Below are 22991 nucleotides of genomic sequence, written 5' to 3'. Positions count from 1 at the left end.
CTCTCCCTGTCTGTCTCGCCATGTTGCGCCTCCCTGTCTGTCTCTCCATGTTGCGCCTCCTGTCTGTCTCCATGTTGCACCTCCCTGTCTGTCTCCATGTTGCGCCTCCCTGCAGAAGGAGCAGCTGCAGCTGCAGGATGTGGAGCTGCAGGGTTTGCGCGGGAGCCTCCAACAGGAGCAGCAGCACCTCCTCCATCTGCAGGAGGAGACGCAGACCTCCGTCACACAGCTGCAGGAGCAACTCGCCCAGCTGCACAGAGAGTGCAGCCAGTACGCCTCCACCATGCAGGAGCTGCAGGTACACACACACACACACACACACACACTAATGCAGCCAGTACGCCTCCACCATGCAGGAGCTGCAGGTACACACACACACACACACACACACTAATGCAGCCAGTACTCCTGCACCATGCAGGAGCTGCAGGTACACACACACACACACACACACACACACACACACACACACACACACACACACACACACACACACACTAATGCAGCCAGTACTCCTGCACCATGCAGGAGCTGCAGGTACACACACACACACACACACACACACACGTGGTTAGTACATCTCAACCTTTCAGGAGCTTCACCAGCGGTTCCGGTTGAAAAAAATGGTGTCGGTCGTTTCGTTGTTCGGACATTTTGATGATATGCCGGTCAAATATCCTATTGTCGCTTCTTAATTAGTCAAGTTTAAGAAAACTGGAGGCAGGCTATGTAGCTTACAGAATGACATAATCAGGCCATATTCATGGGTTTCATCAGGTCCCTTTCCACAGGTGTATAAAATCAAGCACCATGATTATGAATGCAGACTGCATGGGGCTTAATTAATACACCTGTGTAAAGGGACCAGATGAAACCCATGAATAGAATGCAACATTTATTAGCCAACATTTATTAATGTAAATTTGCTTAACTAGTGTCAATTTTAAAGATCTGTTATTTCCATTTTTTGGATTAGACTAGCCAGTCTATGCTGTTTTCATGGACAATAATAATCCGCCTTGTTCGTTGTTTTAAATACTGTTGCTTCTACCCACGTTATCTCCAGTGGTTCAACAGGTTCACCAGTTTCACTTGCGCAGATGCTCACACTACCCCCTGATGCTGTACCTCTTTATTTGATAACACTAAATTAAGAAATATTTCCTAATATGGAAAATGTTTTTAATTTATTTTTCTTTCGGTCCGCGGTTCCTTGATACCATTCAATTGGGCCGCAAATTATCTGCGGACAAGCCATCTCCTCGTCGAGGAGGGCCTAACCCTGCAGATCATAGACAGAGAAAGCATGCTCTGGGAACAGAACACAGTTGCATGTCCAGTGTAGCCATGCGTCTGTCTACACGGAAAATGACACGTGTCATGGTGACGTGTCATGGTGCGGCCGCACCCCCCGCAGCTCCACTTTCACCGCCACTGATTCTGACCGATATGCCCGACACTTCGGCTTTTTCTCTGATGGTGGTGGAGCTGACCGGACATCAGGCGTTACCGATTCACCATCATCTGTTGCGTCTGGCCTCTGATGTTTGAACCGTCTCGTTCGTTCATTGTTTATAACAGATGCTTTAGGCGTGCGCTTTATTTTAAATGTTGTTTAATAACTTTCAAACGGAGCCTGTTCCTTTAAAACATAGCCAAAGGATGGTGTAGTTTTTGCTTTAGTATAGACCTACTTTCTAGGCTTATTCCCAATTTCAGATTGTGTTAGGATTATTAGCTAATTTCAATTTTGTCAGACATTTCACTTTTTTCCCAGCCAATGTCTGGCAATTACCGGACAGCGGAAACCCTGAGCTCCTCATATCTCCCACAAAACAGTAATGTAGCCAGTGTGTTATCTGTGCGGATGTTCTGTGGTACACACACACACACACACACACACACACACACACACACACAGTAATGTGTTTGATGTTATGTGGTACACACACACACACACACACACACACACACACACACACACACACACACACACACACACACACACACAGTAAAGTGTTGATGTTGATGGTTCAGGGTGAACTGGAGGAGCGGGAGGAGCACACAGCCCACCTGGAGGCGGAGTTACAGACCGCCAGAAAGAACCTGACCAACATGGAGCTGTTACTGAGCCAGCTGTCCCTCAAGGTGAGAGTTTTGAACACACACACACACACACACACACACCAACATGGAGCTGTTACTGAGCCAGCTGTCCCTCAAGGTGAGAGTTTTGAACACACACACACACACACACACACACACCAACATGGAGCTGTTACTGAGCCAGCTGTCCCTCAAGGTGACAGCTGGCTTGAGCACGCACACACACACACGCACACACACACACACACACACGGACACACTCACCATTGCATGTACGAGATAAAGACAGACACTATCTCCTCATGCCTCTCTCTCACACACACACACACACACACACACACACATACACACTGCAGGGTCAGTCACCTTACACACACACACACACACACACATTCCCCTCCAGCAGGCCTTGATGAGCGTGTGTGTGATGTGTGATGTGTGTCCAGCTGGACTGCTCGGAGCGGCTGGAGGAGCAGGTGTCCTTCCTGAGCCAGCAGCTCCTCCTCCTGGGGGAGAACCACCAGCTCTGCCTGCACAAGCTGGACCGACTGGGGCCCAGCGCCACCAAGGTATGTGTGTGTGTGTGTGTGAGTGTGAGACGTGTTCGAGTGTGTCTGTGTGTGTTGGAGTATGGGTGGGTAGGTGCAGGTGAGGTGGGGCATGTGGGTGGGTGTCCGTCCCTGAGGGGATATGGCAGTGTGTGCGTCTGTGTGTGTGTGTGTGTGTGTATGCGTGCGCTTCACACCTCACCCAGCACCTCAGGCCGTTACCAGTGTGTTTACATCTGTGTGCATGACTGACCTCATCAGAATCTCATGTGTTTAGCTCAGCACTCAGGCTGTGAAGCTAGTGCACGCCTTTACTTGCTTTGGCCCTGGGGGTTTATTTGCACATTGATTCGAGAGACAGAGAGAGAGAAAGGGAGAGAGATAGAACGAGAATTATGTGAGCACATTTATAGGGTAATTGTTTGTAAATATGTATAGGGTAATTTTTGTACCTTCAGTTTTTGTTGTGTGTGTGTGTGTGTGTGTGCGTGTGTGCATATATGTGTGGGATAATTGAGATATATGCGTATATATGGACATGTGTGGGATAATTGGGATTTGGGATGTAATGGTATGAAAATTTAACCTCACGGTTATAGTGACCAAAATGATCACGGTTTTCGGTATTATCACGGTAATTCTTAAAGTGTGTTCAATATGTTCAGAAAGCACTGATAGGCCTACACAAGCTGAAATAGTTTCAAAAAGTGTCCCGTTCACTTTTTTCTTTATGTTTAATTGGCTATGTGCTTATAGCTTAACTTACCCTACCATAACTTGGAGTTTGCTATTTCTGTTATTTGGATGCAATGAGTGAGACCAAAGTAAGCGTTCAAAATACAACTTTAGGCTACTGTATTCTCCTGATAACTTGAGTATAATGGATTTAATGTGGACGCAAACATAAAAAGACGCTGCAGAGTGGCTACATGTTACAGTGCACATTTTGCGGTGAAAAAGTTCCGCCTTTTAAAATCAGGTGTAGCCTAATCCGAATCGTCGTTAAAACCATCAATTAGACAACAGAATCAATAGGGTACCAGATTGTTCCATTGTACCAGGCCTACTGTATGTCAAAAGCAGGCTCGGATGAAGCTGGGAAGGATTAAACACACGGTTTCCACACCGCGGTAATTAACAGTGATAATTGTGATGTTTGAAAGGAAAATTGTAATTATTATCGTCAATATTTTTATCACGGTTTACCATTATACTGGTAATCGTTACATCCCTAATTGGGATATATGCGTATATATGTACAGTACATGTGTGGGATAATTGCTTGGTGGACTTGTTTTGGACCTTTATTTTGTGTTTACTGTGTGCGTGTGTGTGTGTGTGCTTTGCAGGAGATGAGAATGCTGCAGTCCTCATGGAGGAAGGAGTGTGACCGGGCACGAGTGACCTCTGTGCAGCAGGGTCAAAGGTTAGATGGGGCAGTGCAGCGTGTCTCAGACCTGGAAGCCGCACTCAGCAGGAAGGAACAGCTCATCTTGCAGCAGAAGAAGCTTCTGGAAGACGTCAAATTACAGTCCAGGTGTGTGTGTGTGGTTGCGTTGCTATCAAATCTGAAGCAGATGAAACTTCTAGAGGACGTCAGGCTGCAGTCCAGGTGTGTGTGTGTGTGATTGTTGTGTGAAGCAGTCGTAATAGTGTTGGGAGAATTAAAATTCGGCTGGCACGCACACTTTGTCACGCTGAGTTATGAGGCGCTGTGGCCAGCTGACAGGGTTCAGAGTCCTGAAGGGAAAACATCCTGCAGCCTTCTGCATCAGACAGGAGACAGATGGACTCTGTTCTGCTCTGTTCTGTTCTACTGTTTTGCTCTGTTTTACTTTGCTCTGTTCTGTTCTGTTCTACTCTGCTCTGTTCTGTTCTGTTCTACTCTGTTCTGCTCTGCTCTGTTCTGTTCTGCTCTGCTCTGTTCTGTTCTACTCTGTTCTGTTCTACTCTGTTCTGTTCTGCTCTGTTCTGCTCTGCAGGCTGGTAGTTTGTCCCTGCTGAGCTGCTGCATCATGTTGTGTGTGTGTGTGTGTGTGTGTGTGTATATAGCATGCATCACACTACAGTCTCCTGAGGTGTTTGTGTATATAGCATGCATCACACTACAGTCTCCTGAGGTGTGTTTGTGTATATAGCATGCATCACACTACAGTCTCCTGAGGTGTGTATATAGCATGCATCACACTACAGTCTTCTGAGGTGTGTGTAGGTAGCTACACAAGGTAACTTGTAGATCTTCATTATTTATTCTGATGACTTATAGTCACGTTTCACCAAATACATCAGTCAGGAAGCTTGATACGTTTTTTTATCAGTTACAACTTTGCTGTTGTTGATGTTGAAATGGCAAGACTGTCATCTTTTAAAAATTGCATCGCTAAGGTTAGATGAAAACAGTTTTGTTGTGTGCATGTCTTCTCATAACTGTCAGATGTGGCATTTTAATCTGCATGCTTCTTGGGTATGTCTTGATGAAGATGTATTTGATTTGTGGCAGATACTCCTCCTGATATAATGGATGGCCCAGCTGTGTGTGTGTGTGTGTGTGTGTGTGTGTGTGCGTGTGTGTGTGTGCGTGCAGGCAGTGTTTCCCATACATTGACTTATCTTTGGCGGCCCACCACAATATCAACATTGACCAGCACACATTTATTTTCCAGGTTGTACTAAATTGTGCTTATACATAGTTACAGTAGCATCATAACCACACTGCGCTAATTTGTTAAAAATTGTTGCATTCAAGTTAATTCTACGGGAAACACTGGTGTGTGTGTGTGTATTGTAGAGCAACATCTTATCTTAGATGCAGGTGACTCGAGTGTGTGTGTGGTTTGTGTGTATTTTGATAGTGTATTGTATTGTATTAGGGTTGCACAAAGTAGCATCGTATCTCTGATGCCGGTGACTCGTGTGTGTGTGTGTGTGTGTGTGTGTGTTGCGCTGCAGAGAGCAGCTGCGTGCTTCAGAGGGACGCTATCAGGCCCAGAAGCAGGTGACTCAGGCGCTGGAGGCGGAGCTACTGAAGATTTACAGCCAACTGGAAATGGAGAGGCCGACCAATCACAACCGAGACCACGCCTCCAACCACCTTACAGGCCCTACCCAGGCGGATGCACATAGCCCCACTAAGACGAGGTGAGTCAGCAGCTTTAACCCTGAAAGGTGATTCAGCAGTTTTAACCCTGAAAGGTGACTCAGCAGGTTTAACCCATGAAGTGTGACTCGGCAGGTTCAACTCACCCCAACTCTGTTATTGTGCGATCCAGTTTTACGAGGGGATCTTTTCACAAGTAGTAAGATGACAGACAAACAGGAAGTTGCGCAGTATTATTTAACGACACGCCCCCCTAAGGTCGTCTGACGAGAAGCGGTCTCGTACAAATCAGAGGACCCCCACTTCACGGGCAGTTCTGACGACTTCAAAACCAAAGATGCCCGCGCCCTGTGCTTACTGTAATTAGGTGCTCTTTCTCTCTTCTACACATTGCACTGCCTCAGGGGTGTGTTGTGTTGTCTTGTTGTGTGTGGAATATGGTGTACTGTGTTGTTTACCCGTTGCTGTTGGTAAAAGTGGCTAGCAGTGTTGCTGTGTTGCTAAAAACAAGCGTTGCCGCAACAGGAGGCGTCCGTTGGCTCTTTGTCTTGTTGTGTTGTGATAACCGTAAACGCAAACCACAGCTCAGCCTCATGAGGAAGTTACAGTACATTTTACTAGTTACACGGTGTCTCGAGCCGACACCACTGGTCCTCAGTTTTAGCCCAGTACTGGTCCTCAATTTTAGCCCAGTACTGGTCCTCAGTTTCAGCCCAGTACTGGTCCTCAGTTTCAGCCCCACCAGCTGAAAGGGAAATGAGTATATGTGGCATCCACCCCAGAGTGAGATGAGCGGATGCAGACCCTCCTCTTCTCTGCTCTTCTCTGGCTGTGCAGTAACACAGTGTGACACCGTTAGCCTAGCTTAGCATAATGCACTGGAAGTGGGCCACACTTATAGCAAAGATCCTTCAGAATCATCCGTCTCTGCTTATAGCTTAGTATTGCCATGTTCCTTGATGCGTCAGTCTCTGCCTGGGATTCTGTCCAACACATTCATGTCTTTTATGCATATGCACATTCATCAAAAAATTAAAGTTAAGCAAATTCATTTTTTTTGTATTGTTTGATTGAAACTAGGGCAGATATCGTGACTGCAATTTGATTTATGATCTATTTTTTGAAAGTCAAACTTTAGTTCAATATTCCAGATTTAGCTTCAAGTTGGGTCCCTTCTGATTGGTGTGTGTGTCTAGTGCATGAGTCTGGAGATGAGGATGAGGATGGCATGAATATCAAAACCATACATGGGACAAGGTTAACCATTGGCGCAGAGTTGCGAGCTGCACAATTAATTGCAGCCTTTGGGATTAGCTCATCCCATTTGTTCAAATTGATATTTTTAATTAAAAAACAGTTAATTGTGCAGCCCTAATTAAAACTGAAGTACGGTAACCCATAGTAACAGGTTTTCTCCTCGGCCCAGGGCGAATGGATGTGGGGGGGGCGCCATAGACACCCCCCTGCGGTCCGAGCGGCCGAGAGGCGTCCAGGATGTGGCGGCGTCCCCCCTCCTCTCGGCCTCCCCCCCCTCCTGCAGCCTGTTGGGCCGGCGCGCCCGGCAACTCTCCCGCAACATGAGCGACGGTCTCTATGACGACGAGGACGAGGCCCTGCTGGAGAGCAGCCAATCAAACACCAGCTCAGGGTGTCACTGCGGTGAGGCCTCACCCACTTCCTCTGGAGCGCAGGCTGAGGCTCAGTCATGTGACCACTGTGAGTCATGTGATCAGCAGCCAGCCAATGAGGGCACCAGGAGACTTCAGGATCTACACATCATGGATTACAATGAGCTGCCCGACTTGAGCTAAGAGCTCTATGTGTTTGTGTCTGTGAGAGAGCGCAAGATGCCAAAGTGTGTGTGTGTATGTGTGTGTGTGTGTGTGATCTGCTGTTTTTCCTCTGTCTCAGGAATCAGAAGGGAAAGAGTCAAGAGGCCTTACCAGCCCTTTATCAGGCTGCGTTTAACAGCCGCTACTGTAAGAACACGGCCACCATGCCCTGTCATATGACCCCACCACCATGCCCACAGTCACATGACCCCAGTGATGGACGATCTGTCTGCTCATTTAGTAGTTAGGCGTTTAGCAGCTTGCTGTGAGGAAAAGTGAATTTGGGGATTTATAATCTGCAGGTTTTACTAAGTAGTTGTTTTGCTGTATTTTTATCCACTCCGTAGTGATTGTAAGACCAAAAAAAAAAAAAAAAAAAAAAAAAAACAATAACGGCAACAAAAAAAAAAACAAAACAGATAAATCAAAAAAGATGTAAGTAAATGAAGAATGCCTGTATGGGAGTAACAGGGCCATATTGTGGAGCAACAGGGACTATTTAGCCGAATAAAACGAAATGTCTATTCTTAGATGAGCTGTAACCAGCCTGTCTGTGGGTTAGTCAGCTGTGTGATGGGAAACACTACGTCTGAGAGGATTTGCAATCAGGTCAGAGAAATGAGGTAGGAAATGTCCACTGTTGCCAGGGATACACAGGGAAACCATAAGCTGTCCGTCTCACACAATAGAGACTGGGAAATTGCTCACAATATTTGTTCTGCTGGTGTCCTGCTCCAAATAGCAGTTTGTGGAAACGCTTCTGCCTGGAATGTGTCAGGTTTAGACCCAGAGCTAGTCCATTGTTAGCTGCAGATGGGGGTTTGTCGCTTGTGAAAAAGTGCAATACTCGTGTGGACGCGCTCGTGCGTGGTTTGGAGCGACTGCTCCTGATTTAAGTGCTCAGTGGTTTTTTTTCTCTTTCTTTCAAAGCTTAATCCAAACACTGGCTCTCGTGTGTCACTGTGTACAATGACAGCTGTGTGGTCCGTGAGCCAAGCGGTCAGTCGCTTTACACCAAGTGTTCATGTGCTGCTCTTCAGCACAGCCAAACATGAATTATTTCACACTGTATATGTATTCTGATTAGTGATGGACACTAAACGAAACAATAAAAACTATTCCATAAATATATCTTGTTAGTGGTTCTGTGATCTCTAGATGGGTCTCAGTGAAGATCATGCATCTGTGATTTCTGAAGCTGATTGTACGGTGCAAGACTGCTTTGAGATTGTTAGAAGGCTGAGTTGAACGGGTAGCCTCTGAAAGATGCGATAGTGCCATCTAGTGGCGTGTCCAGACTTTCACTCCCTATTGGCCTGTCCTTGAAAAAGTTCCCTCAGTCGTTAATTAATGTTCATTAATCTGGAGCTTGCCAATAAGATCCTGAAGTGTAATTAGCGCGGGATGGAGAGTAAAGGTCCACTTTCCCTCAGCACTGAGACTGTCTCCCCATCACAGGAGAGGTGCCTCGGAGCCAGGCAGCCAGTCGAACACATCATAATTACTTTACACTTGAGGGCCCTTTCTCATCACAAGATTACACAACTGTGCAGTAAAGGCCTGTAGCACTAAACAAATTGGGTTTACAATAACGGACAAAATAAATACTATTTCACACATTCCTAGTCACATTCATATTTAGCCATATGAAGGGCGTGAGCCATTAGAGTTGCCTCTTTTCATAGTCGGCTGTAACAACTCGGCGTGGTGGAGCAACCGAGAACCTCACTGCCTGACAAGCTTATTACAAATAAATATGATTATTATTATTATTATTAAAAGCATCTGATAAATACCAGTCAACTTCAACTTTAAATAGCATTATGAGTTATTAGTTATGCCTTACTCATAATCCACTCATGATCTAAGTTGCTCATGCTAATCATAATTACCTCATGTGGAAAGTCAAAGCCGATATTTAACGTTCCGCTCTCACATGAGGTACTTGGCATGTGTTTAATTTCCATATTTGAAATAAAACATTTCTAAGCACATCTGTGACCTCACTTCTGCCTGACCCCGGAGGGCCTCCACACAGGCTTCCCAGCATGCCAAGCTCCTGTTCGCGCGATCTTTGGGTCTCGCTGGGGCTGCGCTGACCGGACGCGTCTGTCTCCCTCGGCCTTCTGGGAGCCCGCGTGGCTGCAGGCGGAGCGTGGTGGGGTCAGGCGCTCCTCTCGAGCAGGGGTGGGGACGGGCGAGGGAGCAGGGGTTCCGTCGGGAGTGGCCGCGGCTGACCCCAGCAGCTCCAGCGCCAGTGGGATGAAACTGATGATGCCCCCGTAGTGGCGCTTGGTCTCACAGGTGAGCCGTAGGATCTCGTTGTGTGGATGCCTGCCAGGGAGAAGGAGCAGAGCCGCTGAGAACTGGTCACACACACACACACACACAACACACACAGGTGTATTCTATGAAATGACATGACATGAAATGATTCTCTTATACATTTGTGTGCAATCTCTTTGGAACATTGAGTGCAATATTTTATTTACACTGTCTGATGAGACTCCTACATTATTTTGCAGCATTAGTGGAGAAACCATCTAATGATGACATAGACTTGGCTCAGCATGTACGGTGTGTTATTATGACCGCCGCGCAGCGAAGCGGCGGTCATATAGGTTTAGTCATATTTTTTTTTTTTTTTTTTTTTTTTCTTTTATTTTTTTTTCTTTTCCGTCAATGAGTTCCGTCAATGAGTCCCGTCAATGAGTCCCGGGACACTGAAAGACCGGGGTACACGAAACTTGGTGGGCATGTAACCCCACATGGATAGCATGGAACCATCGTTTTTCGTTTTGATCTGTAGCCCCCCCGCTGGACTGGACCCCCCGAAAGGAGGGTAGGGCAGACACAGTTTTCTGTGAATATCTCGAAAACCGTAGGGTTTAGGAGGACCATTTTTTTTTTGTATGTTGATCTCAAGGGGCCATGTCAACCCATTCCATAACCACTCATTTCATGTATAGCGCCACCTAGTTAAACACAAAAAAGTAAAAATGAGGTGTTGTAATTGAAGGTATCTGTGACCTAACATAGTCAAAACTGCACGAAATTGGAAGTGTAGGATCATTATGACACCCTCTGTATGCACGCCAAGTTTGGTGGAATTCCGTTCATGGGGGGCCACACAATAAATTCATTTATGTTACTATACACCAACTGGCCTGTAGGTGGCCAGTTTTCTGTGAATATCTCGAGAACCGTAGGGCCTAGGAGGTCCACCTTTTTTATGTATGTTGGTCTTAAGGGGGCATGTCAACCCATCCCATTACCACTTATTTCATGTATAGCGCCACCTAGTTAAAAATTAAAAAGCAAAAAATTAGGTGTTTTCATCACAATATCTCTGGCTGACACGGTCAAAACTGCACGAAATTAAAAGTGTAGGATCATTATGACACCCTCTGAATGCATGCCAAGTTTTGTGTACTTTCGTTCATGGGGGGCCTTACAATAAAATAATTTATGTGTACATTTAGTGACGTACACCAACAAGGATTCCCAGGATACTGAAAGACCGGGGTACACAAAACTTGGTGGGCATGTACCCCCACATGGATAGCATGGAACCGTCATTCTTCGTTTTGATCTGTAGCCCTCCCCCGCTGGACTGGACCCCCCGAAAGGAGGGTAGGGCAGACACAGTTCTCTGTGAATATCTTAAGAACTGTAGGGCCTAGGATGACCAATTTTTTCCGTATGTTTGCCTCCAGGGGTCATGTTAACCCATTCCATGTGCACACATGTGCATAAACAGATACACACGCACACACATACATTTACAGTAATCATACGTATGACACATACTCACACAGTAGACATATGTACGCATGCATGCACATGCACAAACACACATACGCAGGCAAACACACAAGCACGCACATACACACACACACACACCCACACACATAAACACAAATTTGTACACGCACACATGCACACAATTCAAGAATTTTTCCCGTCATCTACTCCCTGAATTTTTGGTCATTGATACCCGGGACACCGAACCACCGGGGTACATGAAATTTGGTGGGTATGTAGCCCCACTAGACTTTTACGGAAAAATTTAATTTCGTCCCCGGGGACCACCCCCCACCCCCCGTGCTGGGCCCCCTGAACTGCAAAAAAAAAAACAGTTTTTCCAAAATAACTACCTGAACCGTGGCACTGAGGATGAAGAATCTTTTATGGCATGTTGGTCTCAAGGGCCCACATCAACCTGGCTCATAATCACTCATTTGTGATTTGCACCCCCACCCCCCGGTAAAAAATGAAAATGCAATATTATTCTGCTTTAATCGCCCCTATCTTCAGTTAAGATGTTCAGAACTGCACCAAATGTTATGTGTATGATTGACCTGTACACACACAGGCACCCACATACTATCGGTATTAGAACGGCCGATACATAATTACAAATTCAGTAGGATTAAAAGAAAGCCAAAATAAATATTCATCATCATCATGGCTGCATTTTCAGTATTGGCGAGAAGTAGTCGTTTGTCCACTAGATGGCGCATCATTGCAGTGAGACGTAATTTTGTTGGAAGTTAAAAGTGGGTTGGAAAAACAATGGACGCTTCCTACAAGGACTGTAGTTTACCGCAGAGAACGTCTAATAAGGATAGGACCATGTTCACATGAAGTGTAATTCCCATTTCTTCTTGAAGCCTAAATAAATCTGAGGATGTTTATCGGACATGCTTGGTTTTTACTGCAGGTACGTTAATCTTGTAATATCAATAAGGACCTAGGTAATGTTACCGTTAGCATTGGTTGAGTGATGGAGGCATTTGATTGATTGCATTTGTAGAAAACTATAAATGCGGTTATACCAAGCAAATGTATAGCAGCACTGTTTGTATCTTTCGACTGTCATTTATTGCACGTGCTACAAAATCATTCTGTGCAATGGAAGATTTACCAACGTTACACTACACCGGTCTGATACAGTTTTGCCTATACATGCGTGAGACTGAGACGCCTGTTTATTTTGTTTTAAGTGCGTGCAGGGTGTGAGAGGGGAATCGATGTGCTTTGATTACAGCTTGGTAGTTGTAGTCTGTGAAATTAAAAAGCACGTGTGTGTGAAGTATCCAAACAATGACACCATCATTTCATTATGGCTGCTTTAGCAAAACACCTTAAGCTACTGTGTAGTGGGTCCCATGTAGAAGTGGCTACTTCATTCGCGCTTTCCTTGACTCATGGAGCTGCGTGAATGTTATTACAACTTTTCGCCACGATATGACAGTTTAAGTCCGCTTGATACTGTAAGGCGTAAACCATTGGTTTCCAAAGGAGATTTTATTTGTGTCGCCAGCATAGCCTATTGACAATTTATGTTGTAAATAGGCCTACCTTATAATCCTACCTGTAGCTTAGGGAAGCTAACAGCTTTCTATTAGGATCTAGTTTGTTAGTTACCGTTTTGTCATAACTCCCTGATGCATTTTTGCATTTAGAATAGCCAGAGCGTGTATATCTCAATCGGAAAATTAAACAATATCGGGTGCCTATGGAGTAGGCTGGGTGAACCCAGTCTGATCTGCCCGCTATTTATTTTTTGATTTCTTAAAAGATTGAGCTTGGTCTGATGAAAGCCAGACTAGCCATGGACCTCAGTTAAACAATGCAAGGGAACATGAATCAGCCTATATTTGCACGAACAATAACGGACAAAAGCTCTTCAACTTTGGCCCGTTAAAAATGTGTATGAACAGTCTAGCGACGCATTTCATCAAGGCCCATTTGGACATGTCAGTTATTTGCACCACTGGTTAGATGTAAAACAGCGTTTCGTTTCAGACTAGGCTACTGTTACTTAATTTGTGCATTAACAATAACGTTTCAGACTACTGTTACTTAATTTGTGCATTGACAATAAAGTATTACATGAACTAAAGATGACTAAAATCTTATGTAGAAGAAGAAACATTCACAAAAAATCCATCCATCCAAAAATGACCTTTGTTTTTGATAGCTGTTGAAAACGGCATGGAACTGACAGAGATGTTTTTGTTTATAAATACATAAAAAATAAATAAATAAATAGCATTATGCTGATACCTTTTGCTTTTCCCAAATACAATGTAGCCTACAGGTGTAAGTGACCTTTCATCAATCCAGTTGCAATGGATGAACTGTGATGAACTGCCCTACTTGTGATTGTTTAGAGATTTTAAAGGTTTTATAACAATGCTACATCTTCTTTGGCTATTCTACAATCTATTCACCTTTTCAGCACCAGTAGGCTACTTTCTGTGCAGCCGCACACACACACTCAGGCATGCCAAACAAGCATACACAAAAGTTTCAAGAGTAGGGGATGGAGTAAAATATGGAGACAAATTGAAGTGTGATTTATTTTCGCGGAACGGATGTACAGGACTGAGCGGCGGTCATATTTTGTACCGCTATGCGGTACATCTAGTTGTTATTCTGGCAATTCTATAATAACATTTGACGACTATAAACTGTTAAATTCTAATGCAAATCGGATGTGTAGGCTATTGATGTCACTTTGGACAAAAGTGTCTGCTAAGAAACATAAACATCAAATAATAACATGTAAACATGAGTGTATTTTAGTGCACGACAGGATCGTGTTATTGGGGTTACTTAACTGTGCACGCAGCTTGCTTATGTCACTGTCTGGGTGGAGAAGCATCTTGCAGGTGATCAAAGTATCATTGCTAGGATATCGGCAAGAGGCGTTGATGAGCTTCAGGACGTTGTTGAGATCTGACACAATCTCAAGGAAAAAAAACAATATGCTTCTGTCTGTGCCATTGCTGCAGTAGTGGGTCATATACCTCTGGATCTGTCAGGGGGAAATAGTACAGGTTTTATTGAGGGTACACCTGGTAAAATAGGTCTTTAATTAGACGAATCTATGAATGAATGAAAACACAGTTATACCCATAGAATTAGATAGGGTTATACCTGTGAAACCGTCTTGACTGGCTCGGCCCTTCCATGTGCTTGTTCCTGCGATCTCTCCAGGGCAGATGTGAAGATAAACTGCTGTTGCTTAAAACGTTTATGTTTCTTTTGAATAGCTGCTAGTCTTTTCTTTACCTCATTCATAGCGGAACTCCCCTTCAGCACCCCGCCTGGACTCAAATTTCAAACAGAAGAATAAGAAGTGTGACATGAATTCTCGAGGAAATGTCACAGTATCTCTGTCTCCAAGTAGTTCTACACAACAAGTAAACTATGAATGTTGCCCCTTCATGTAGTGGAGTGTTCGCTTTTAGAATCATTTGTTTGTATGTCGCTTAGCAACATATGAACACGCTCTAGAATGGAAGATGCGTCACTGCGTGTCCATGGCAACCACAAATTCAGTGCACTAACTGCTGCTAACTAGCCAGCCAACACATTTAGCCGAATAAAACAAAATCTCCCTGTGACAAGCAGAAAGGTAAGTTGACATATAGTCCTACTTTAGTCCCCACTTGATATTTGATAGGATGGAAATCTTGTCGATTCATGCAAAATTATTATTTTTGATAGCTGATTTGCAAGAGAGTTAGGTTATCAAAGTTAACGTTATTCTATCCTAGATGCTATCCTAGCAATTAACAGTTACCATAAACAACCACGGCAGAACCGCTCTAAAACGTTAAACAACTAGAACACAAAACTTGCATGCGAATGCAAGTGAAGTTACCACCATTCAAGATAGTACACTGAAGTAACGTTAGAAGCTAGGTGCGATACCACACCGTGTGCGTAACCTAATAGTGACCGGTGCATGGTTATGTTGTCTTCAGATTTGACTCATTGTATGATGACCTGTTTAATTTATGTTGCCTGATTTAGCTGGGTTTGTAGATATGGATGCCACGGTAAAGCCTTTGAGGATTCCTCCTGAAATGGCCATTTATGCGGAGAAACATGAAGTTTTTGACTTGCTGCAGGTGAACACCAACAGACACTTGGGATTTGGATGCCTTTTGTGGTCAAAAGATCAACTTTAAAGCAGGCGTCCTTGTTATTTACACTTAACTTACTTATTCTATTTATCCTTATTTAAGCTTTAGAACTAATGGAATGAAACTTACTGACGGAACAAATCCAGTCCACTGACCTTAGAATATTTAATTGCAGTCTCTGGTTAGAAATTTGGTCGTTGACAAGCCTGCGGACCCCATTCAGTATCTAATTGGGATGCTGAAGAGAGGCAGTGTTGAGGGTAAGTCTAGCTGTTTTTGCTAATTCAGTTTTGGAACTTTCCCACTATAGCCACAAGGTGGAGCCCTTGTTTGAAGCAGATGAAATACGTTGTTAAATGGGATGATTTTCCTGATTATTGGAGTGTCAATTAGGCTTCAATATCTAAAATGGCCAATAAATTGTGAAAAATCCAATACAGCATAATATTCCTAATATCTCTAAAAATCAAGTTTAATAACATTTGGATCCGAAGCATGACTAGAAAGGGTTCCTAACAGTGTGTTGACCTCTGACCTGTGTTTGGAATAATCATGTCAGAATGCGTCAAGTTCTTGTGAATATAACTGTTGAGACGAGCGTTAACAGCCTGGTGCTGTGAGAGGGCTTATGGCACAGTGCATCTGTAGGCCCGTCTATTGTGTCTGTCAAAATACTGCTACCACAACCCACTGAGTTAAGATGCCCTCTACAAGCACCCTCAGAGCCTGCAAAGTGTAGTATGTCACTGTAAGTTATTCAGATGCACAATGCATGCCCACTGTGTTAATCTGCTGAATAAGCATGTGTGTGTCATGTTCCCAGTGCCTCGAGTGATCTTGCTGGGCCCGCCAGCATCAGGGAAGAGAACCGTGGTGAGTGCAACATGAACCAAAGTAAGCCTGTGGTTCCTTTAGTTAGGAACGTCCTCCCAAACCAGCCCCACTGTGGTAGCCATGTTCATGGTTCAAAGTTCAGACCCAGCTGAGCCTTAACTCAGGTGTGGGCTGGACCGTTTAAGATTAGAAAATGGATAATTAGAGATATCGATAGCCTTGAAATGTTAAACATCAGGCACAGGCATTTTCCTTTGCTTTAAGTCTTGCATGTTGACTGTGTGACCTGGTTGTCTTTGTGTGTGTGTGTGTGTGTGTGTGTGTTTGGGCTTCAGACCAAAGCCCTGTGCGAGCGCACCCAGGCCATTCATGTGACCATCAGCCACATCCTGAAGGAGGACCCCGACTTAAATGGACAGCCCCAGCAGTGTCAGGACAGAGGAGAGGTACACACACACACACACACACACACACACACACACACACACACTTCAGTGGGCAGGCCCAGCAGTGTCAGCACAGAGGAGAGGTACACACACACTTCAGTGGGCAGGCCCAGCAGTGTCAGGAGAGAGGAGAGGTACACACACACACATACACACACACACACGCACACTTCAGTGGGCAGGCCCAGCAGTGTCAGAAGAGAGGAGAGGTACACACACACACTCACACACACACACACTCCGTGGACAGGCCCAGCAGTGTCAGGAGAGAGCCGTACAACCGTTAATGCACACTTAGTGCATGCATACTATAAGAGTATTTATTATACTGTATGTATATTCTAACTGTAATATATAGTCTTATAGGAGTGAGTGCACTTAGTGTATATGCATACTATAAGGGTATTTATTATACTGTATGTATATTCTAACTGTAATATATAGTCTTATAGGAGTGAGTGCACTTAGTGTATATGCATACTATAAGGGTATTTATTATACTGTATTTATATTCTAACTGTAATATATAGTCTTATAGGAGTGAGTGCACTTAGTGTATGCACTATAAGGGTATTTATTATACTGTATGTATATTCTAACTGTAATATATAGTCTTATAGGAGTGAGTGCACTTAGTGTATGCACTATAAGGGTATTTATTATACTGTATGTATATTCAGTTACACTTTACTTGACAGTATCGACATACTGTAAGAGTGACATGACACTGTCATGAACCTGTCATAAACAGGTCATAAACGTTTATGACATAACACTTCTGTTATTAAATGACATTCGTTTTTTGTCATAACAGGTTAGGGTTAGGGTTAGGATTAGGGTTAGGGTTAGGGTTAGGGTTAGTGGCCCATGCAAACACACATCTCACTGAATATGCATAAACAAGCACACACAATCAAACACACACACACACAGACACTACTCTCCCTACCACTCCCAACACACATACACACACACACACACACACACACACATACACACACACACACACACACACACACACACACACACTACTCTCCCTACCACTCCCAACACACATACACACACACCCACACACTACTCTCCCTACCACTCCCAACACACACACACAGGTCCTTTCCCCTAACCAGCTACCATCATGTCCCTTTGCAGTGTGAACTGAGTTGTCTCTGGTTCTCTGTTTCCTGTGATGTTGCAGAAGATCCCAAGTGATCTCTGGACCAGGATGGTGCGACATCGGCTGTCCAGGATTGACTGTGTGCGCAGGGTAAGTGTTGAAAGCTCTCAGGATTGACTGTGTGCGCAGGGTAAGTGCTGAAAGCTCTAACAGACCGCACACAACAGGGTCTTCATAATACAGTACGCCTGAAATCCCTCATGCGGTATGTGAATAGATATATACCCGCGATTTGAATGGATATATATCTGCAGACCTGCTTAACTACACATACACACACCCACAGTCATGCACATACACACACACACACAATCCTGCACATGCAGTACAGATCTACTGTAGATGCGTGCAAAATCACATGCGCACACACACACACACACACACACACACACACACACACACACACCTTGTTACTCTTTGCCTCAATTATTTTCTTCCCTTTGTCCTCATGTCTTTTCCTTGTGTAAAGTACATTTACATATAATAATATCACGGCAAGAAAACTTAGAAAACAGTAATTACTCATATCATTTTTTTTTTATATTTGGGGCATGTATGTTGAGTGATCTTGAAATGGTTTGATGTTTTAAGTCTAGAATGTGCCATTCTATTCTGACAAGATCATTAGCACCATAGAAACATCACTTATGATCGAAAGCTAAAAATATAGTGTGCTGACATTGATGTTCATATTTGAGTGTGTTTCTGCCTATTTATATGAGCACAGCGTTGTGTGAGCTGGTCTTCATTTCTTGATAATGAGCACAGCGTTAGAGAGAGACGTGTATGGGCTGCCACTTCAGTGTGGACACTGGACTAATCTGGTGCTTCCTTTAAGGTGATTGATTATTTAAACATGCAGTTTCCAGCAGAGATCCTCCACCCACTGCCCATCACTAGTGTCTACTGCAATTACAATTACTAGTTTGCACACACACACACACACACACACACACACACACACACACACACACACACACACACACACGCACAGGGACAGGATCCCTTAATGCTCTTGACGGGAACAGGAGTTGTGTCACATCAGAAACACATGGAGGTTGCCGTAGTGATGTGTGTGTGGAGGACAGTATGCGGCGTCCAGATGAGCTCTTTGGTGTGTTCTGTGTTTACGTGTGTGTTCTTTAATTAGCTAAATAGCCGTGTGTGTGTGTGTGTGTGAAGCCGGTCCTGAGGGACGTCACAGCCTCTCCCACAGGACCGGCAGAGTCTGTGAGTGAGCACAACGCCATAATCACACTCTGTAGACCTCAAGCACACACACACACACACACACACGCACACAAGCACACACACACGCACACGCACACACATACAAACACACACATACAAACACACACACACACACACACACGCACCCACACATACACACACATGCAGACACACATACACACACATACAAACACACACATACATACAAACACACACACACACACACACACGCACACACACGCACACACAGATGCACACATGCACACACACATGCAGTACACACTTATAAACACACTTCTAATCCATCATCATGCATAGACATGGAAACACAAACAGACTACATACACACACTTTTTTATTTAGCCTCTACACCTGACCTTCACCTGAACTCATCATAAACCTAGACATATTCATTCATATTTGTACACACAAACACAAACACACACACATCCTTCACATCCTTTAGAAATATTCCCTCTAAACCCCAAAAACCCACATCACACACCTCCCTCTCAACCCTCCTCTCACTCACCATTAAAGCAGCCCAGATTGATGTATTATTTCTCTCTCCTTTCTAAACTCTACAAATAGCTTAGTTTAGCCTACTGCATACATTAGTAAACTTTCTCGCTTGGCATCCGTTAACTTTGGCCATTTCATCTCGGCGGCTGCTGATTAGTTTTGCCGTTTAATCTGGTAATGGCTGTTTATCCCCGCGGGCTGGCTGTCTGCTCACGTGCCGTTATTTCATTATTTCCCTCCGCGGGCTTTTGTGCCGATCCAACCAGGAATAGCGTCGACCCTGGCGCTCTGTAGCCGCCGACAGCTGACAGCACGTCTCAATCTGATCAGGAGCGGCCCAGCGGCATCGCTGTCAGTCCACGCCTTCATCTCCAGTGCCTCTCTTCACACACACACACACACACACACAGGGCCACACACACACACACACACAGGATGATTGACACGCTGCATCAGCACTGAAGTTGAGATCCGCTGAGCCTAATTGCATTGGCATCTGAGCATCTTCTCATTCTCTTCTGTGTGTGTGCCTGTGTGAGTGTGTGTGCGTGTGTGAGTGTGTGTGTGAGAGTGTGTGTGTGTGTTTCTTTCGTGATTTTAAACGACACACCGCTGCATGTTAATCATGCCTAATCTGGGTCAGCTGGTTCATCTCTGGGCTGTCAGCGCTTCTTCGCCTGCGCGGCGTCTCCGCAGCGCGCTTCGCTTCGCTTCTCTCACGAGGCCCACCACACGTCTGCTCGGGAAACTTCACTCTTTCATCAGCCACCACATCAGTGAGACAGAGAACACGCCTGGCAGAACGCTAATGATTTTAATGAACAATAAAATAATCACTCATCAAGCCGTTTGCTTTAGCAGTCTTTACTTGGGGTGCAATATTAATTTAAGTGAGTGCATGTGGTAATGAGCATGTTCGGCAGGACAGTGAGTGCATGTGGTAATGAGCATGTTCGGCAGGACAGTGAGTGCATGTGGTAATGAGCACGTAGTGAGCACGTTCGGCAGGACAGTGAGTGCATGTGGTAGTGAGCATGTTCAGCATGAACAGTGAGTGCATGTGGTAGTGAGCACGTTCGGCAGAACAGGACCAATCTGGGTGAGCACTGAATTAAATTATTTGCACTGACAGTTTAACTCTAACTCTTTAGTCTGTACTGCTCTGACTAGTAAAGTGAGTCTGTACTGCTGCTCTGACTAGTAGAGTGAGTCTGTACTGCTGCTTTGACTAGTAGAGTAAGTCTGTACTGCTCTGACTAGTAGAGTACGTCTGTGCTGCTGCTCTGACTAGTAGAGTGAGTCTGTACTGCTCTGACTAGTAGAGTGAGTCTGTACTGCTGCTCTGACTAGTAGAGTGAGTCTGTACTGCTGGGGCCATTGAGTGTGCACCAGTGCCACCAGTCAGAGTGCGTCTATACGGCTATATTAAGACGGTGTTATGTATGTAGAGTGATATGGTGTGAAGGTGAGGTATGAGGTGTTATTGTGTGTGTAGTGAGGTGGTGTAGAGGTGAGGTATGAGGTGTTATTGTGTGTGTAGTGAGGTGGTCTAGAGGTGAGGTATGAGGTGTTATTGTGTGTAGTGAGGTGGTGTAGAGGTGAGGTATGAGGTGTTATTGTGTGTAGTGAGGTCGTGTAGAGGTGAGGTATGAGGTGTTATTATGTGTAGTGTGGTGTAGAGGTGAGGTATGATGTGTTATTGTGTGTGTAGTGAGGTGGTGTAGAGGTGAGGTATAAGGTGTTATTATGTGTAGTGTGTAGTGTAGAGGTGAGGTATGATGTGTTATTGTGTGTGTAGTGAAGTGGTGTAGAGGTGAGGTATAAGGTGTTATTATGTGTAGTGTAGAGGTGAGGTATGATGTGTTATTATGTGTGTAGTGTGGTGTAGAGGTGAGGTATGAGGTGTTATTGTGTGTGTAGTGACACGTGGTGTAGAGGTGAGGTACAGTACCTATAAAAAGTCTTCATCCCCATGCTAAAGTTGACTAAAAAGAGGAATAAAAAAAATATATATTTTGGAAATGGACCTTAATGCCTTACTGTAATTTAAAAAATGAGGAAAAATCCAACCTTCAAGGACACCAATTTTCTTTGTGAATGAATAATGTATCATAAATAAATAAATGTTCTTCATTAAAATACAGGGTGCATAAGTATTATTATTATGTGTGGAGTGACACATGAGGTGTAAAAAGTGAGGTATGAGGTTGAGTTATGGAGTGACACATAGTATAAAAAGTATATATACTCTTGATCCCGTGAGGGAAATTTGGTCTCTGCATTTATCCCAATCATTGAATTAGTGAAACACACACAGCACACAGTGTACACACAGTGAGGTGAAGCACACACTAATCCCGGCGCATCAACAGCGGCGCTCGGGGAGCAGTGAGGGGTTAGGTGCCTTGCTCAAGGGCACTTCAGTCGTGCCTACTGGTCGGGGTCCAAACCGGCAACCCTCCGGTTACAAGTCCGAAGCGCTAACCAGTAGGCCACGGCTGCCCCAAACATGAGGTGTAAAAAGTGAGGTATGAGGTTGAGTTATGGAGTGACACATGAGGTGTGTTTCCCGGTGTGGGTTTGGGTCTCGTAGGCACTGGACAGAAGAACCGTCTCAGATCTGCTTAGAGGAAAGCAGCACCTGCTTAGGTGATCACCCACCAATGGAGCCTCCTCTTCAGTGGGAGTTATGATACTTAGATCAATACGAGTGTGTTTATATGATTTTGATCTTATTTATTTCCTCGTCTAATGAGTACTGGTGGGAGATGGTGCCTCCCCGGCTGCTGTCTTTCTCCGCTGCGCTGCGTGGGAAGCCGTGGGACTGGTGTGGGAGTTTATTTATTGTTTGTAGATTTCACATGTGCATAGGTAATGAGTGCTGCACACACTACTCCTCTCCCTGTGATCTTCCTCGGGGTTATGAATAGAAGGGGGGGGGGGGGGGATTATCAGGAGGCTGATTAGTTAACCCTTCGTCTACCCCTCTGCATAAGATTATATTAAATTAATTAGATATTAGGGGACATTGAAGTTTATTAAAATAGATTGCATTCAAACTATACGTACGGTTGTTAAGCTGTGAGGCAGTAACGTGCCGTTAACACTTTCTCTGGGTCCGACTGGTCCCAGAGCCGCTTCCTTTCCCCCATAGACAGTAAAATAAACTATTTTTTCACGCTATTCCGAGCTCACTTGCTGCCTCAAGTTAGTAAAATCCTATTGGCGGAGGCCTGGAAGTCAGCCTTGATGACCACTG

At 44.6% G+C, this 22991-nt stretch overlaps 3 protein-coding genes across 5 annotated transcripts in view; 2 read left to right on the top strand and 1 right to left on the bottom strand.

Moving 5' to 3' along the window:
- tsc1a (TSC complex subunit 1a) overlaps positions 1 to 8714 on the top strand; it is a 29395-nt gene extending 20681 nt beyond the window's left edge. Inside the window, exons 17-22 of the mRNA XM_042100531.1 lie at positions 116 to 298; positions 2038 to 2148; positions 2553 to 2675; positions 4004 to 4191; positions 5604 to 5792; positions 7178 to 8714. Coding sequence (XP_041956465.1) covers positions 116 to 298; positions 2038 to 2148; positions 2553 to 2675; positions 4004 to 4191; positions 5604 to 5792; positions 7178 to 7562 — 1179 coding nt within the window. The 3' untranslated portion in view covers positions 7563 to 8714. The remainder of the gene's footprint in view (positions 1 to 115; positions 299 to 2037; positions 2149 to 2552; positions 2676 to 4003; positions 4192 to 5603; positions 5793 to 7177) is intronic.
- An 806-nt stretch (positions 8715 to 9520) lies between these two features.
- spaca9 (sperm acrosome associated 9) lies at positions 9521 to 14817 on the bottom strand. Of its 2 annotated transcripts, XM_042100642.1 has the most exons (4): positions 14667 to 14816; positions 14532 to 14585; positions 14213 to 14409; positions 9521 to 9917 (listed from the first exon to the last, which is right to left on the bottom strand). In XM_042100642.1, exons 1-4 carry the CDS (start codon positions 14673 to 14675, stop codon positions 9587 to 9589), a joined length of 591 nt encoding a protein of 196 aa, XP_041956576.1. In that variant the 5' UTR covers positions 14676 to 14816; the 3' UTR covers positions 9521 to 9586. The 2 variants fall into 2 exon arrangements, with proteins under 2 accessions (XP_041956576.1, XP_041956575.1); XM_042100641.1 differs by having other exon boundaries at positions 14532 to 14817.
- A 60-nt stretch (positions 14818 to 14877) lies between these two features.
- ak8 (adenylate kinase 8) overlaps positions 14878 to 22991 on the top strand; it is a 31930-nt gene continuing 23816 nt past the window's right edge. Inside the window, exons 1-6 of one of the 2 annotated variants that reach the window (XM_042100590.1) lie at positions 14878 to 15012; positions 15414 to 15511; positions 15702 to 15786; positions 16350 to 16399; positions 16696 to 16806; positions 18002 to 18070. In XM_042100590.1, coding sequence (XP_041956524.1) covers positions 15428 to 15511; positions 15702 to 15786; positions 16350 to 16399; positions 16696 to 16806; positions 18002 to 18070 — 399 coding nt within the window. In that variant the 5' untranslated portion in view covers positions 14878 to 15012; positions 15414 to 15427. Of the gene's footprint in view, positions 15013 to 15413; positions 15512 to 15628; positions 15787 to 16349; positions 16400 to 16695; positions 16807 to 18001; positions 18071 to 22991 lie in introns of those variants that run through there. The other variant, XM_042100591.1, reaches the window with a different exon arrangement.

The sequence above is a fragment of the Alosa sapidissima genome, chromosome 8, assembly GCF_018492685.1.
Source record: "Alosa sapidissima isolate fAloSap1 chromosome 8, fAloSap1.pri, whole genome shotgun sequence".
In the NCBI taxonomy this organism is placed as follows: domain Eukaryota; kingdom Metazoa; phylum Chordata; class Actinopteri; order Clupeiformes; family Clupeidae; genus Alosa; species Alosa sapidissima.
The sequence above is the reverse complement of the archived record's forward strand: the minus strand, read 5'-3'. Positions and strand labels throughout refer to the sequence as shown.

Coding starts and splice junctions, on each gene's coding strand:
- spaca9 (XM_042100641.1), bottom strand. CDS start 14,675: ATGAATGAGGTAAAGAAAAGACTAGCAGCTATTCAAAAGAAACATAAA. Junction 14,410..14,531: donor CAGTCAAGACGGTTTCACAG/GTATAACCCTAT, acceptor TCCCCCTGACAG/ATCCAGAGGTATATGACCCA. Junction 9,918..14,212: donor ATAAGCAAGCTGCGTGCACA/GTTAAGTAACCC, acceptor TCTCCCTGGCAG/GCATCCACACAACGAGATCC.